Below are 18,552 nucleotides of genomic sequence, written 5' to 3' on the forward strand. Positions count from 1 at the left end.
TTGGGTGTTCCTGATCTGCAGTGGTGAGTGTCTATTAAAAATGGTAAAGGAAAGAACAGTGGGTGTCAGAATACACAACAGTGGGCACATGAACATTAGAACTGGACCACGGAACAATGGAAGAAGGTGGTCTAGTTGGATGGCTGCCTGCGTGTGTGTCGCTTATCTTGGGAACACCTGGCACCAGGATGCACTATGAGAAAAAGACAAGATGGTGGAGGCTTTGTGATGCTTTGGTCAACGTTCTGCTGGGAAACTTTGGGTCCTGCCATCCATGGGGATGTTACTTTGACATGTACCACCTCCATAAGTATTGCCACAGACCGTGTAGATCAGGGGTGGGCAACTCCAGGCCTCGAGGGCCGGTGTCCCTGCAGGTTTTAGATGTATCCTTGAACCAACACAGCTGATTTAAATGGCTAAATTAGCTCCTCAACACGTCCTGAAGTTCTCCAGAGGCCTGGTAACGAACTAATCATGTGATTCAGGTGTGTTGACCCAAGGTGAGATCTAAAACCCGCAGGACACCGGCCCTCGAGGCCTGGAATTGCCCACCCCTGCTGTAGATCATTTTATGGAAGCAGTATTCCCTGATTGGTGTGGCCTCTTTCAGTAGGATAAGGCACATTGCCACAAAGCAAAAATGGTTGAGGATTGGTTTGAGGAGCACGGGTTTGTTGTCCAATCAAGCATCTGTGTGATGTGCTGGACAAACAATTTGGTTCCATGGAGGCTCCACCTCACAACGTACTACTTAAAAGATCTGTTTGTAACATCTCGGTGCAGATACCACAGCATACCTTCAGGGGTCTAGTGGAGTCCATGCCTTAATAGGTAAGGGCAAAGGCAGGGACCAACATAATATTGAGCAGGTGATCACAGTGTTATCCCAGATTGTTGTATATACTATTACAGTGGTAGATACTTATATTAAACTTGGATTAGGTATCAAGTAAGGAGGTTGGCATATTTATAAAAGTAAGCGAGAGATAGCTACAGAGTTACAGGGGAGGAGATTAAGGCTTGTGTCTGAAAGTGAAGGTTCCCAACCTCACAGTGTTAACTTGAAAAACAGGGAACATCCAGCATGAACTATCTGAAAAAATAAGTTTAGGTTCATAAAGTCAACGGCGCCACTGTGTACTTACATGACAACTAGGCTGCAGTGCCGATGGGGGAATTTTTCGGCAAGAGGCATCCAGCCACCGAGCTTGAAATCCCGTTTCATGCGCCACTAACAGCGGGCAAAAGCTGAGGATTACAGCGGTGAGAAAACCGATAACATAATCTACTGGAGCTTATATCACTCCACTCTTGAATTCTGGGTCAGTTTTTTGGTTGAATTCAGCAGCTATGGTGCTGTTTTTCATTCCCGAACACTGTGAAGCACTGCAGGGTTGACCACTGCTACCTAACTTAATAGACGCCACGCTCAAAACTGGTGGTTTTGGCTGAAGTGAGTGTGCTATTTATTTATTTTTTCTTAGGAGGGTAATGAATGGAGGAATAGTAATTTTTCTTTCAGTTGTGGCCCTTACAGATGGTTCTTTTGCTATTAGTCCTGCTCATGGCACAACCTGTCATCCAAGTGTGTGGCTGCCTGATTTTAACAAAAAAGGCAAAGAAGAAGCAGGGTCTATATTTGTCCAGCACTGCAGCCACACGTAAGGTGCATACTGGGGCAGAAAACAAGGTCACCTTTGCAATGTACAATATATTTCAATGAGTGACTGTCAAAAAAAAAAAAGGCTTCCGGATGAGGGCACACGCCGTAAGGCTATTCGTAGCATAGAAGTGCAGTTTTTCAAGAGCTGCTGATGTTACTCATGTTTTATTAAAGCTCACTTTTTTCCTGTTAGCAAGAAAGATAAAATAAATAAAAATCCTTTACAGCCAACTAATGCTACAACAACAACAAGAGCCGACACGAACGCTATGATATTGCAGCTTCTTTTCTCGATGAAGGACAGACTGTAACACAATCACACACTCCATCTGCAGTGACAAAGCCACGATAAGAGAAAAATAATGTTTGCCTTTCAAGGCCATTCATCTCTTGCGGTCAGTGCCTGTCACTGTTCACCTGTTTTTCTTCCCCCTGTTTGTGTTGAGTCATTTGAAGTTTGGAGGTATTGATGTTAGGGAGGCGAACAATTATTTCCAACCTGACAGCAATGAAAGACTCGCTATTAGCTGCTAATGGAATATTGATTATTAGAGACATTGATCGCTTGTATCATTTACTGTAATTAGAGCAAGAGACTAAGAATAAGGTACCTTATTTATAGCTTTTCTTTTTTGGGGGGGTATGGAAAGGTGCGGAGAGGGTTCACCCACTTCTGCAAAATCCAAATCTCTGCTATGAAGGTCACGCACAGCAGCCTTTCTTCGTTACTCTTCTTCTTTTATCCTGTTCTGTTAAATTTGTCCCAATGCTTTTTGCTTTTCAGGTCAGTGATTCTGTTACAAATACAATTCTGTGCAGTATGTGCTAGACAATAATTTGGACAACTTCTTCCTTGTGCAGAGAGCCCCTGCTCATCAGATAGGCGATACCACTTTACCGAGGAGTGACCCCAACCTCTCAGCGCCAGATAAAGGTAAAAACACTTTGTTTAACATATTTCTTATGTCCTTCAAGTGTTCCCTCTCCTTCCAGGGAAACGATGCTATCTCACGTAGTCGCTCTTTTGCATTAAACACATTTTTTGATGCTCTGTTTCTTATTGTCGATTCAGAAATGGTTTATTTCTGATTCTATGGTGGCCCTGAGATGCAACGCAACAAAAATTAAAACAGGGCATTTTAGAAAACACAACGACAGCTGAAAAGAGCTAAATGTTCTTCACTTTATGATTCTGTCCTTTCAAACTAAGCTTTATTATAATGCAGGAGCAGGTAATGGGTAATGTACCTATTAAGTAACTAACTAGGCAGCTCATTCTTTCTCTTAACAAAACCTGCTTTAAAGAGACAGATTTTAGGGCCAACTTGAAAGAAAGACAGATATGAAATATGAAAGTGAGGTCAGAGGTCAAAGGTGACATGATATTTGGATGCAAAATATAATGTGACATTTAGAATTCTCATATATCATTTAACCTTGAAGACAAAGTCAGAGTTCCAAACTAATGTAATATTTAGAATCCCTATATATCATTCCCTATATGCTGTCAATACAAACAATGGCAGTATGAAACATAGCTTTAAATCGCTCTATATAGCATTATTATCACAGATCAATAATATGGGAGGTCATATATAATAATATATGGAGAGGGCAGAGGTCAAATGTGATGTAATTGATAAGATTTTTGTCAATTTTCAACCAATTAACCATTAAATTGACCTCAAAGACCTTAGTGGATGTAAACCAAATTTTAATGGATCGTTAATGTGACCTCACTCTCCCCCACTACAAAGTTTTATCGGGATTCATTCAGAAAGTTTTTGCGCTATTTTGTTGACAGACAGAATTGCACACAGACAAACAATAGCAAACAGAAAATCTTGGCGGAGGTAACGAAAAACTATCCCACTATTTCCGCGCCTTTGTTTTTTGGAAACATCTCTGTGCTGTCTGAAATTTAGTGATTTCTAAAATCTTGCTTGTGTTTTACAAAATAAGCACAAACCCCAATCATACACACACACAAAGCTCTCTCCATTGATGCTTATGCTACTGTACAGAGTAGCATTTTATCTGTCCAGACATGCGGTATGTGTGTGTCACAGTTTGGCCACAGATTGACTGAAGGCATTTTTATTTGTTTCCACACAACTGCTTCTGGCCTCGGGATACAAACACACACATAAACACTCACATACACACAGACTAGATTATAGCGTTTTCTAATCCATCATTCTGAAAGAGTGAAAAAAAGAGCAGGTACTATCCCTACAGTACTGATGGACACATGTGACATTCCTGTACGAGCGCATATGGATTAGTTCGGCCCACTCGTTGTGATTTAGCTCAGCACAGATAAAGGGAGATGCACATGTCTTGTATTTTCTGGGTATACCTTCCATTTGAGGCAGAATGTTAACAGCCTCAATTATAATTTCAAAATACTTAAACAGTTATTGCCGTTTCTTGCAGCAAAATAAAAAAGAACAACTCTCAGAGCAGTTCCTTTATATAATTATTGAGGATTTGCAGAAAAGACACCTTAAAAAAAAGAGTAAAGAGCGGGGATGCGGTAGCTTCCTTGTGACTTGCACACAAACCCACACCTTTCCATGTGATTCAGCTGTGATCTGTAAATAATGCAGCGAGAGATGCACAATATGGTGTCGAGACACCTACAGGCACATAACGTAGTAAAAGGTGTTAGAATTAACACGAAACCTGCGAGTGAACAAGTGGCATTATCCGCGATGAACCTTTATTTCTGACTCTGGAAAGTGTTGTTTATAATATAAAATTAGAGGAATATTGTTTTGCTTTATTTTTTGTTAAAGGGCTGCTCAGTAGTTGAGTCCAGAGTTGAGTTGAGGCCTACCACAACTTTCGAAACTGTGACCTAAGTACTCACTCACAACGCACCGACAGCAAAAACCCAGTTTGTACTGGCAAAATGCCTTAGTAAATCTGCCCCAAGGTTACCCTTTAATGCAAAGTTAGTGAATGATCTAACTCAAATGCCTCCAGACATTAAAGAAGAACTTTGTTTGCATTCTGACCCCAGATGACAAATTCAGAGTGCACAACTCAGTAAATGTTGAGCAAGCATGCTCCTGGTTGTGTTTCTAAACATTGCCCAAGCTGCTTTCAGACTAGGGCTATGGGGACTATTTCATTGAAGATTTCTCTTTGGTTTCTGGGTTGAAGACATGATTTTTCAACATGAAGTTTGAGTCAGTTTGATACAGCAAGTATCAAGTTAGAGGTCCATGGTGAAATCACAGATGGACGTGTGCAAGTGTTCAGGAGAGGATCTAAAAATAACAGGAGCCCTGCAAGCGGTCAAGATGTGACTAAAGCAGATCTATTTCATTCTGATAAGGTTTTTGATTTTTAGGCTAAGATTTCAAACATTTTTGATGCCAACATGTGCAATCAGCACAATCACAATTGTACAGGACGCACCAGAAATTATCACTAGATTGCATTTGGTCAGTTGAAGACAGTGAAGCTTTCAAAAGGCTGGAGGTAATTCAGTGTGGCAACAAAAGAAGGCCAGACCCCAAAAAAAGTGGCAATGCCATTTTGAAGCTGGCTGGCCACAAGCTCCTTAAAACAGAACACTAGATAAATAACAATCAGAGTTCAAAACACAGCTTTTTTGGGATAATTTTAGACCAATCAAAAACTCTGAAAAAAATTGCCTAATCAGGACTTGTTATGAGCAACAACCCTTGCAAATGTCATGAGTCTCTCATGGAGGATTTGCTAAATCCTGAAGTATGTGGCATCACATTTTTCCATCCCCCGTAGAAATGATGAGGAGTGAATTCTGTCATGTGTAATAATCCAAACTGTTCTATTTTGGCAGATGGAAGTCATGTTGCATCTGATCGCTCATCACAAGCAGCTGATTGATAATTTCTTTTGGGATCTTTAAATGGTTGAAATTGTCTCTGTGCTCTAAACTCAGCAAACACTTTGCAGTTTAACTTGTGGTCGTCATCAGATCGCACTCAATATGTTGTCAACAATCATACCATCCATTTAAATGTGCAACATTTCACTGTGTTCTCATGTTATCCTGTGTAACCCATACCTTGTCATGTGACATGTCATGTTTTTGTGTACTCTAAAGTGAGGCCCGCTCCCAGTAGTTGGAGCCTAGACAGTGTCAAAGAGGGTATGCCACACTCCTCTGACTCTGGTGGCAGAATGCTATGCCCTCCTGTACCTCCTAGGCCACCGTACTCAGGTAAAAGGAAAAAAAAAAAAGCTGATCCAAGAAAGTGCTCCAGTGACGAATGGTACTAATTTTCCAGTCTGACTTTTGACACCCGGTGCTTACACCGCTTTTTCTTACTAAAGCATTTTCCATCTGAGGCACTGTTTCCTGTCCTTCTGCTCTTACAGTGGCAGCAGCATTTCCTTCACTAACAGTCTTCAGTTGCTGATATTTCCCTCTGTAAGATGTTTGGTTCACGTGTGAACAAGTGTGGAACTCTCTGTGGAATTTCTAGATGGCTGAAGTTAATGCCAATTAAAATTCCAGTCAATTCCAAGTTTCTTGTTTTTTTTCTGTTTTTTTTTCTTTCAATCCCCTTGACAAATGCATGTCATTACATTTCAACAACAGTTTTCCCCCCACCAACAGCTCAAACTCTCTTTTAGTTATTTACTTATTTAAAGATGCACCCGTGTTGACTTATTCCCTGGTGTTTCCTGATGTATTGCACTGCCCAGCAGCATAATAAGCAGATGGAGTGTTTTTCTTTTTCTGCCCTCTCTGCATAGTGCAGTAACAGCTGTTGGATGTAAAAACAGCTTAAGGCAGTCCAAAGGACCTGCAGCACATCAGCACTTATTTTGACTCATTGACGCTTTAAGCCACTGCCCCCTCTTTGCTCCAAGTGTGTATGTTTGCGTGACTCATGCTGTGTCATCCTTGTGAATGGAAGAAAACACTTCTCTAATTTTTATTTTACCCCTCTCTCTCTCTCTCATCTGCCAGGCTCCTCGGCTAAAAACATGAGGTCACAGTCTCCTGTTCCCACATCCAGATCACCGCAAAAGGTTAGTTCCTTTTTTTTCCTTTTCTTTTTTACGTTTCTCCTTACTTTGCTGAGACAGCCTGACCCTGCTTAAGCTGGTCATAGTGTTAACAACTACTGTAGCTGAAACTCAATAGGGCAGGATAAGACACACCTAAACACCGGATTACAGTATTCGACGGTCAGAGAGGAGCAGAGGCAGTCTGCTATACAACAAACTTAACAACCCATTCAGACGAAAACACTTTACGACTGTCCAGGGTTTAAGAAAAAATGCTCTGAAAGCGAAATTTCCACAAATACCAATCTTGGTTTTTTTTGGGGTTTTTTTTTTTTAGATTTTATTTCTTCCTATTTTTTATGTTTTTTGAAATGTTTTCTTGCACAATAATACAAGAAGGTGACATAAGGTTTTAGGAAGTACAGTCACATGAATGATCAATTTTCAGTGCTTAACAAATTTATTAGACCAACCCCCAGTTTATGGTTTTTAAATCAACCACTATTCACATTTTTAATCAAAGTGATACTTTGAATACTAAAATATGACATTTTTTATCCATCTAATTTTAAATGGAGTGTTTTACCAAAAAAAAAGCAGGAAAAATAGGAAAGCGCATTAATTTTTGATTAGAATGCCAAATTGCAGTTATTTACTTAGAATCTTTAACCAAAAAAATAGTTTGATGGTTGAATGTTACGCTTGATTAATATCTGACTCCTCGGAGAACTTGAGTGGGATAGCTCAAATTTGTAAAAATAGGAATTCAGTTTATTTGCCCAATAAATAAAAATGTCATTTTTAATTTTAAACATGTTTTTGACAGATTTTGAAAATATTTGTTTTGTTTTTATCACAGGTAAGGTCTAAGAATTTTGTTAACCATTGTACTTAATAACTTTTAGTATTTGATACTCCAGAATTATTCATACCCTTTCTTAGTATACAGTTCCGATTATTCCTCCAAATACTTCTTGTAGATGATCACATTGTTCCTGTCACCACAGGGGTTTTAGCCAACTTCTCTTTAACCACCTTCTCGAGGTCTTTAATGTTTTTTTGAGTTCGTTGGCATGAACATGGTTGTTAGTTCTTGCTGCCCTAGAGCAGGTTTTTTGGAAAACTCCTTCGTATTTTTGTTGAGAAGCTTTATATACTGGTCCTGTTTCACGATTCTACTCACTTTTGCAAGGTTTCCAGGCCCATTTGTTGAAAAACCATGGGACCATGAGCTGACAATGTTTCTACCAACTCCCTTCAGTTTATAGCTCCCAGAAATGCTCTAGAAATCGACATAGCTTAGTTTTTTTGCCTGTAGAGAAATCCGGAGCACAGTCTGGGTGTGCGAAAATATCTGTGCTGTCAACGGCAATTTCCCTGATACTGAAGAAATGAGAGGCATGAATAATTTTGGACAGAAAAAAGTAAAAATGAAAGTATTGGTATTTTTATTGTTATGCTAATGATGTGAAATAAAAATGTATCTGGATTGTTCCATCTCAGCTACAATTCTTTTATCATAAGCAAAATCTCACCAACTGAGTTTTTATGTACAAGAGAATTTAAAAAGACTCGATTTTTTTTTTTTAGGTGGATGGATCATTTGGGGCACGAATGCAATAACATTAGCTGCAAAAATACCTGTGTCCATGCCTTTCAGTCCCAAGGCTTACACTTAGTAAATCCCAAGAGTAGCTTTTTAACACCAAGAGTTTTTTTTAAAGAAAATTATTTTTTTCCCCGCTGGCACAGACTGTTTGTAAAGCTGTCCCTTAATCTGCTCACTGTAAACACCGACTGAGCCCAACTGGGAAAGACCCGGTCCGACTGAGCTTCATCTGTCGGCAAGTTGAAATCATATTCATAATCAGCCTGACAGACGTTTAGCAGCAGCCTCGAGATCTTTTTCCCGTACTGGTATCCTCTAGCTAACCAGCTGCAGGGTCTTTATTCTACTCTGTGTCAGCCATGAGACTGGGGGAGCTTTGTATTACTGTTCAGTGAAACCATTAACAGCTCCAGCACTGTTAATGGTTTTCATGTAGTTTCATGTAAGTTTTTGTAGCTTTCATGTCACACCTGTCCCAAAGTGTCCAAAAAAAATGGGACTGGCTAGAGGGCATACAGTGTATTAAGTAACTCTACACCTGGTAGAAACCAACTGTTATACTCTGAGTTAGAATTCAAGCTCTACGACGATGTCACTCTGCGTGCTCGTCAAAAATATGCAAAACCAGATGGAGTGATCTGTCAGTGAATTTAAAAGGAACCCCGACTATTATGACAGGTTACTCTAAAATTATCAAATTATCTCCACTACATAAAAAATACTACATATTTGAGAATAACTACAATTTTTTCGTTGTTCATTAAATCTTTGTTTTTTAAAACTATTTTGGAGCTGTGGAAGCGGCCATGTTTTTGCGCACACAATGCATTCTGGGACGATGACATGTATTGGTTGTCAGCAGTATTGGCGCTTTCGTTTCAGCTAACCTGTTTTGTTTTTTATAGTGTAGCAACGGTATTAATTAACTCGCCTATTAATGACCTGGTTACAACTTGGTAGACCAGCACTATACTGGTCATGGAGGCTAACAAAGGACCAAAGAACATCTGGATTAAGACCTACAGCTTCAAAGTTTTGGTGCACTGTGAATCATGGAGAATGTAAAAATAACGATATTGTAATTTCACTGTATAATAAAAATTCAAATTCTATTAATGTCTTTAGCATGCGGTTATGTGATACCATGGATAGCTGCTGCTATAAAATTGAGCTCTTTACAACAAGCGCTCTCAGTCACCGTCGCAGTTGCCATTGGCAAGCAGTTGCCACATAGACACCAGTAGTTTTCCCCCCACTTTCGCGTCCTTGTGTGACTGATAGTTTAGATTAGGATGAAAACAAAGTACTGGTTGACAATTTTCAAAATGTGCTTAAAAGGAAAACATTTGGCGTATTTTAATACCACATTATTACTGAAAGCACAGTACACATTTTAGTGCAAACATGTCTTAATAGCCGGGATTCCTTTTAAATTTCAACGCCTGAACCCTATTTGTTGTGTCTCTTTTTCCTTTACTATTAAAGTGACGAGACCTCTTTGTGCTGCAGTGAATGTTCCCCTCAACATCTTGAAAGAAAGAAAGTTTTAAAAGAGGTTGTTTTTTTTGTTTTGTTTTTTGTTTTGTTTTTTTTATTGTCTCTGACCCCAAAGTTTATCTATAGATAAACCTCAATTTGTTTTTAAGCTCGGATTTATTGATGATCATCTTAATACCAGTCTGCAAATGCAGAAGAAATCTGGGAAAGTTTAACTAAGCAGTGAGGGAGCTCTTAATGAGGGTAAAAAGTTGTTTTGAAAAGCTGTCTAGTCTTCTGCTAGCTGCTATCTTATTTGTCACAAGCGGGAGTGCTGAGCTCCCAGCATCGTCACAGGTGTGATGTCTCCTCACATGTGACAACTGCCACGTATGTGGCTGTTTGTGTGCGTTTCCCACCACTTGTGTATGAAACAGAAAGAGAGAGAGCGAGACACTGGATACCAAAGTGTGAGTGACAGCTTGGCGCTCAGCATGCTCTGTCAATCAGATTTGTGTGTGGCAAAGTGTGTTGGCACGTTTGTTTGCGTGCATGCTCGATGTGGCGATAGAAGAAGCCTGTAGCAAAGTGCCGAGTGCCCATCTCGGCACAGCTTGAGATGGATCCTCTGTGGACCTCCAGCGGGCCCCATTATCTGGCACATGAGCGCACCCATGCCAAACGCACACATCAGTCAGTGCAGCCAGAGGCCTATTACCAGACCACAAACCCCAGGACTGCAGTGAACCTGCAGAAAACACATGGTGCAAGTCTGACAGGGCTGCACTTACTCATCTCCAGAGGTGGAAAACTGGGTCAGGAGTTTAAAGTACTTGTCAGGATTGTATTAAATATACAGATTTTATCATGCTCGGACAAATGTGAAAAGGCTTGTGCAGTCGTGCATGTCAAATACATCTCTTTGTGCATGCCCCTGTGGCAGGAACAATGCAACCTTACTGGTCAACTGTATACTTCACTAGATCCAATTATTTTCAGCAGATATAATGGCAGTGTGGTGTAATTGCTTAGAAAAACATTTTGATGAGTGATCGGATTTTTGTTGGAGGGAAGTGCAGCATATTGTGTTTTTTCGTCTCGGTGCACAGGCCCAGTTGATGGAGTGAAGAAAACTTGTCCTCTCATTCTGTTCACAGACTACATTTTTAAGGTTATTCATTGTTGCCACACAGCTGTGTTAGCACACGTGTTTTAGCCAGCGTAGTGGGGGGGAGGGGTCAACAGGTTAAGTGGTTATCACAAGCGACTCATGATAATTAAGACAAAACTTATATGACATATGTAATTTACAAAATATTTTTGTCATGCACTTAAGGTTTTGTTCATTTGGGAGGGAAACATAACTCCAGCATGGAGGTTATTTCATGGTGATGGTAATTGACATGGGAAAAAAAGTGTTGAGTGTGCTTATTTTTGTGTTATTTAATATTGGTTATTAGAAAGTGTTACTAGATGAATTATCAGTTATACGTGGGATGAAGATCCTCAAAAATATCACTATATATATTCTAGAGATGGCACGATACCACTTTTTTATGTCCGATACCGATACCGATATCATAAATTTGGATATCTGCCGATACCGATATGAATCCGATATAGTGTTTTTTAATCAACAAAACTGTTTTTTAAAATATCTTGCTGCATTTTGCAAGTCTGCAAGTTCATACTCAAGTTTAAAACAACAACTACACTAAAGCTATTCTGTTATACCTGTATACAAAAAAAATATTTCATAGTTCAGCAATACTGATCAATCTAATAAACTTAGACCTACACCATCCTCCCTATTCTGGTATTTTAAAGAGTACTTAGCGTAAATATTAAGCAACCTAACTAATAGGGTTCCAACTCCCAGCAACAAAAATAAATAAATAAAAAATAGGGAACCACCCCTCACGCTCCACCTCATGATGCTTAATCAACGTAATCAACCTTAATTTGATGCAGTGTGAAAAAAAATGCACAGAAATCAATTATTTTTCAAGAAATATTAAATAGATTCAACATCTTTCTTCAACAAAATTGCAGACTGCACAGATGGTACCTTCCCAAAGGAAAATGTACTATAGCTTACTAGGGTATATATATTAGACTTAATAGTCACTATGTACAGTAATTGACTTCTATTCATTTTACATCAAATTAAAACTTTGGGTGTCAGATAATTATTTATTAAAAAGCTAGACATTTTAAATGAGAATAAGAAAGAAAAGTATGTCTTTGTGCCCCCTTTTCCCAGTTAATGCCCTATCGGCCCCCCTGGCTAAACTTTGCTAGATCCGCCCCTGCACAGTTACCAGCGTCAGCTATGTAGAAAAAGATCCTGGTGTAGAAAGAAATATTAAATAAATTCTAACAACAGCTGATCAAGCTTAAACGTTCTGCTGTTGTTCAGCCGCTGGTTTGCTCTTTCTGGCGCAAAGTGGACCAAAAACAAACAAGAGAGACTCACGACAGAAAAGCCGATCAGCTGATAGCAGTTTCATGATTGAAGTAGCAGCCGGAGAGCGAGAGGCAGTCGCTCGTTAAGCTTAACGTGGGAATGCTTTACAAACATTCAGAGATGGACTTACACACTTGCTTTACTTCTCTCGGGATAACTTTGTCGGAGATGAAATGCCAGGTTGCTAGCGAAGCTCCAAATGCTATCCAGACCACTGACAGGTCCCGCATGCCACAGCTGCTCTATCACGTGATGCATACTGCTCCGACGTTCTGAGGCGAGTTACGGCGTGTTGCAAGTTTTGTGAGGTGCTTTCGTGATATTTAATGGATCGGATTACATTTTTTATTTTTCTCCGATATCCGATCCAGTAATTTAGGTCAGTATCGGACCGATACCGATACGTAATATCGGATCGGTCCATCTCTAATATATTCTTTTGTTTTTTTTATTGTTATACTTTTTAATTTCCTCTTCAGTAATACTCTGCTTCCAGGCTCCATAATTCAAATGAAATTTAAAAAAAAAGAAGAAAAAAAAATCACTGAAGTTGAAGGTGGTCAGTTTTTGTTTTTTTTATTTATAAAAAACAAAAACCCAATCTTCTGTTTGTCTGTTATTATATTTTAATTGCCCAGTTAATTGTTTACCAAAAGAAATTTCACACAATATCACAAGATCTTATCAGTTTTCTTGTGACTTTTTTCTTCCAGAGGTGACTTTCTTTTCAAAAGGGTGTTTTTTGTTTGTTTGTTTGTTTGTTTTTTTAAATTTAGGAACTGCTTAAAAGTTCTTTCATATCAGACAAAGAAACAGAGCGAATCTTTGTAATTAATAATCTGGCGAACAGCTAATATTTTGATATCCTTATTAAAAAAGTCTAAAAGTAAAATAATGCTTGTTTTCACTCTGATTACAAGTTTCACAACAGCTTCACCTCTTATTCTGTCTGTAGCTATTCTGACGTCAGTCATTGTGGGTTTAGTGTACGCAAACATTTAAGATCATTTTCTGTTTATTAGGAGTTATAGGAATGGGAACTTCCCATCTGCTCCCCAGATTGCCTATGGTGTACCTCAAGGATCCATTATAGGGCTTATACAGTCATGTGCAGAAGAAAGTATGCCTTATTGAAGTTGTGTTTTATGTGTCGGGTCAGAATTCAAAACTCTTCTGGGCCTTAGAAGGTCTTAAAAATAGGTACATACAAATCCCAAAAAGTTGATTCTTTTCATGTGGGTGTAGTGTTTTCAGGTGAACAGAATGAACTTTTTGGGACTTGGATGACTGAGTGTGCATCAAGACAGGCAAATACAAACTTTTGATGAATAGCAACAAATGACATATTGCATTTTTCGTAATACTATTTTCCCTATAATCTCTAAACCACTTAGATTTTTATTTTTGTACAAAAACACAGATACTAAAGATTGATTTGATTTGGTAGTAGTATCACTGTTGTTGATGATATCCATGTCCCGTACTGGTAAAGCTATTTCTTTGTGCAGTGAACTACAGTATTTTTAAATAAAGTCTCCTATTCTTCAATCTAGACCACAGTGCCACCTTTCACCCCTTCGCCCACTGAGTGCCAATCTGCCAGTCTGGTCTCCAACTCCCCAGTCCTGTCCGGCAGCTACAGCAGCGGCATATCCTCCCTCAGTCGCTGTAGTGTGTCCGAAGCTTCAGGAACCGAGCTCCCCACAGGTGACCATCCGCCCCACCAACTGCCTCCACCTACCACCTTGCCAAACTCTGTCTCCAGTAGCTCGGACGAGCCCATCCGCAGAGAGAACAAGACACCGCCACCCTACAGTGTGTACGAGAGGAACAACCCCCGCAGGCCCGTGCCGCTTCCCCACAGTCTCTCCATTCCCCCACAGACGGACCCCCCAGCCCTGCCGCCCAAACCTCACCAGCTCCGCACAGGCAGCATGAAGTTGGATGGAACCGCCGACCCTCGAGTCCCCAGACCGAGGCCTCTGCCCAGGAAGGTGTCTCAGCTATAGGTGCTGGTTACAGAGCACACGAAAGGAGATGGTGGGAAGAAAAAAAACTGGCATATTTTGCACTTTTCTACATGGCACTCACTTTTTTTTAGAGACATTCAATTTGGCATTCCTGACCTACACTCCAGTAAAAGACACAAGCCTACACATTAACAGGCAGTCTAGAAACTGAAAAGCTGGCAGATAAAGTTTCTTTTGTATTTACTAGAGGGCATTGCATTGACTTTGACTTGGTCGTTCTGCACTTTTAGCTCTAGTACATACAATAGCTCACCACAGTCAGTTGTAACACCACACGTTTACCGAACACTCTAGAAAAACACAGTTTTGATAGATGTAATAATCTCAAATATATGTATATTGGTATATATGAGAATTGTTTTGCCTTAAGTATTGGAAACAGAGTCTTTTATCTGTGAGTCTTGCACGTTTTTTTTCCCCTTAACAGCTCAGTATATTTGTATACTGTACGGCTAAAAAAAAAGGTGCTAGAGGCCTCGAGTATGCATTTCATTGAAGTGTAGTACGATGTAGTACGGTGTGTTCTTATTTTCATATCCACATAAGCAATGGTACAAAAACCTCAAACTTTGAACTGATACTAACAAAAATGTATGGAATTCAAAAGATCTAATAACAGTGTTGTTGATTTTACAAATTTGACCGCAGTTGTGACCTTATATTTGTTATTAATATGCAGTAATACAGAAACTCTGGCAAATGCAACTTTGGCACAATAATGAGAGCAGTTTTACTTCATGTGGTCACATTCAATTTGAAACCTCAGCAGACTTTTAGTGTGATTTGAAATCTAAAGAAACCACTCTGCTGCCATTCTTTCTTCTGAAATTCGAACATTTTTAAATCAGCGACTTGCTAAAATTACCCATAGTGACAAGAAGAGTCTGGACCAAACACATAGGTAAAGGTAGGTGCAGTTTCTAACACAAACTGGAATTTTTACAATGCCTATTGCCGTTAACGTGAACACATCCTATTCCTCCTGCATGATGTATATGACAACAGGGAGGGGGGGAGGGGATCGAGTAATGTGCCAAAGGAAACTGAACAATGTGCTGTCGAGAACCTTTTTCTTTTTCTTTTTTTAAACTGGGACCTGGAATCAAGAAAATAGGAGAAGCTCAGCTGCAAAAGGGTCTCTTTTTCCCTGTTTTCCTAATAAATAATAAACTTTACCCCAAAATCTAAATTAATATTTAACCTACTGATAAGACGCAACTTTCGAAAAGCACAAACAATAGCTTGTCATCCGCATTATGACCTGTACTGTTATTCTAAAGTCTTTATTTGACAAAGCAGTAATTGGAGCAGATTTTCACAGTCAGCAGTGACCTTAAAACACATGAGGAATGATGTTGTGTTGGGAAAATATTTACAAGCTAATCACTGACAAATATTTGTACAGTTGACGTCTACTTTCTGTTTAATTAAAAAGAGGACGTGAGTTGACTTCTCAGCACAACCACATCGCATTGCTGCAGTGAAGTAAATGTTCTGTGGCAGGCAAATCTCACACTGTTTTGTAAAATGGAGACATTTTTTTTGGCATAATATATTAATAAATTCAATCCTGTGCAAAATGTTTTTGGCTGGGGGGCGGGAATGGGTAGCTTTGGTATTGTTTGGATATGTTTCATTTTTTGTACGGTTGATTTACTTTTTGATTTGTTGTGAATTATTTGAGATTAAATATTCACATTAATCAGCACTTGAGAACCTGTAAATTAAATGAGATTAATGTAAGTATGCCAAATATAAAATTTGTGTATTACAATTAATGTAAATATTGTGTTTTTAACAAAATGTAGCTATAACAATTTACAGCTTTGAATGTAATGTTGAAGCAGCAAATTATTATTATAAATGTTCAAACTTTTATGGTTTTGTGAGTGTAGAAAAACTGAGGTCATGCATAATGACTCCTAACTCATTTACAAGTTCAATAAACTGCCCTATGTCATATATTTGAGTGATTTCTACATTATGAAACCTTGTGGATGTACAACACTGTGCAAAAGCTACCAATCATTTCTGTATATTTTGCAAGCAAAATGGGAAATGGGTGCAGGGGTTTACTAAAACATGTACAAACATATATAGAAATGCATATATAAAAAAATTTTAAAATTCCCCACTCGCCCCTGTGGGCGGTCAATCCTTCAAGCTTGGGTCCTCTACCAGAGGCCTAGGAGCTTGAGGGTCCTGCGCAGTATCTTTGCTGTTCCTAGGACTGTGCTCTTCTGGACAGAGATCTCTGATGTTGTTCCCGGGATTTGCTGGAGCCACTCGCCTAGCTTGGGAGTCACCGCACCTAGTGCTCCAATTACCACTGGGACCACCGTCACCTTCACCCTCCACATCTTCTCGAGCTCTTCTCTGAGCCCTTGGTATTTCTCAAGCTTCTTGTGTTCCTTCTTTCTGATGTTGCTGTCATTCGGAACCGCTACATCCATCACTACGGCCGTCTTCTTTGTCTACCACCACTATGTCCGGTTGGTTAGCCACTACCATTTTGTCCGTCTGTATCTGGAAGTCCCACAGGATCTTAGCTCGGTCATTCTCCATCACCCTTGGGGGCATCTCCCATTTTGACTTCCAGGTTATACTGGGCATAGATGTTCCTGTACACTATGCCGGCCACTTGGTTATGGCGTTCCATGTATGCCTTGCCTGCTAGCATCTTGCACCCTGCTGTTATGTGCTGGATTGTCTCAGGGGCATCTTTACAGAGCCTGCACCTGGGGTCTTGCCTGGTGTGATAGACCCCAGCCTCTATGGATCTTGTACTCAGAGCTTGTTCTTGTGCTGCCATGATTATGTATGCTTTGTGTGTATGCTTTGTGTATGTATGTGTAATGTGTGTATATAGACACGTGTGTGTGTGTGTGATTTACATTGCTGTGTGTGTGTGTGTGATTTACATTGCTGTGCTTGAGAGCCGCCATCTACCAAAACCAAATTCCCTGTATGTGTCTGCACATATACTTGGCCAATAAACACAATTCTGATCCTGATTAGTGCTTCCGTGCTGTCTTTCAGTCCAGCTTTGTTCAGCCACTGGTAGGATTTCTGGATATCAGCCACCTTCTCTATCTGCCGGTGGTACATACCGTGCAGGGCCCTGTCCTTCCATGATGGTTCCTCGTCTCCCTCCTCTTTCTTGGGTTTCTGCTGCCTGAGGCATTCACTGAGCACTCGGTCAGTTGGGGCCATCTTCCCAATGTATTCTTGGATGTTCGTTGTTTCATCCTGGACCGTGGTGCTGACACTCACCAGTCCCCGGCCCCCTTCCTTCCGCTTAGCGTACAGCCTCAGGGTGCTGGACTTGGGGTAAAACTCTCCATGCATGGTAAGGAGCTTTCTTGTCTTTATGTCAGTGGCTTCTATCTCCTCCTTTGGCCAACTTATTATACCAGCTGGGTACCTGATCACGGGCAGGGCGTAGGTGTTGATGGCCCGGATCTTGTTCTTACCATTCAGCTGACTCCTCAGGACTTGCCTGACCCTCTACAGGTACTTGGTGGTTGCAGCTTTCCTAGCTGCCTCTTCATGGTTCCCATTCGCCTGCGGGATCCCCAGGTACTTGTAACTGTCCTCTATGTCTGCAATGTTGCCTTCTGGTAGCTCGATCCCCTCAGTTCTGACTACCTTCCCTCTCTTTGTTATCATCCGACTACACTTCTGCAGCCCGAATGACATCACGATGTCATTGCTGTATATCCTGGTAGTGTGGATGAGTGAATCGATGTCTCGTTCACTCTTGGCATACAGCTTGATGTCATCCATGTACAGGAGGTGGCTGACAACTGCTCCGTTCTGTAGTCGGTATCCGTAACCAGTCTTGTCAATGATCTCACTGAGGGGGTTCAGGCCTATGCAGAACAGCAGTGGGAACAGAGCATCTCCTTGGTAGATCCCACACTTCATGGTGACTTGTGCTATGGGCTTGGAGTTGGCCTCTAGTGTTGTACGCCACATCCCCATTGAGTTCCTGATGAAGGCTCTTAGGGTCCCGTTGATCTTGTACAATTCTAGGCATTCCAGTATCCAGCTGTGGGGCATTGAGTCATAGGCCTTCTTGTAATCAATCCAGGCAGTGCACAGGTTGGTCAGCCTGGTCTGCAGTCTCGGCTGACTGTTCTGTCTACCAGTAGCTGGTGTTTTGCACCTCTGGTATTCTTGCCAATCCCTTTCTGTGCCCCGCTCATGTATTGACCCATGTGCCTGTTCATCTTAGCCGATATGATGCCTGACAGGAGCTTCCATGTAGTACTGAGGCAGGTTATTGGTC

At 40.4% G+C, this 18,552-nt stretch overlaps 1 protein-coding gene across 4 annotated transcripts in view; it reads left to right on the plus strand.

The window, feature by feature from the left end:
* dock4b (dedicator of cytokinesis 4b) overlaps positions 1–16,223 on the plus strand; it is a 142,482-nt gene extending 126,259 nt beyond the window's left edge. For 3 of the 4 annotated variants that reach the window (XM_014409623.4, XM_014409624.4, XM_014409625.4), the window contains 4 exons: positions 2,528–2,600; positions 5,766–5,882; positions 6,639–6,700; positions 13,785–16,223. In XM_014409623.4, the coding sequence (XP_014265109.2) occupies positions 2,528–2,600; positions 5,766–5,882; positions 6,639–6,700; positions 13,785–14,240 (708 nt within the window). In that variant the 3' untranslated portion in view covers positions 14,241–16,223. The remainder of the gene's footprint in view (positions 1–2,527; positions 2,601–5,765; positions 5,883–6,638; positions 6,701–13,784) is intronic. The other variant, XM_014409626.4, reaches the window with a different exon arrangement.
* The last annotated feature ends 2,329 nt before the right edge of the window (positions 16,224–18,552 follow it).

The sequence above is a fragment of the Maylandia zebra genome, linkage group LG17, assembly GCF_041146795.1.
Source record: "Maylandia zebra isolate NMK-2024a linkage group LG17, Mzebra_GT3a, whole genome shotgun sequence".
Classification (NCBI taxonomy): Eukaryota; Metazoa; Chordata; class Actinopteri; order Cichliformes; family Cichlidae; genus Maylandia; species Maylandia zebra.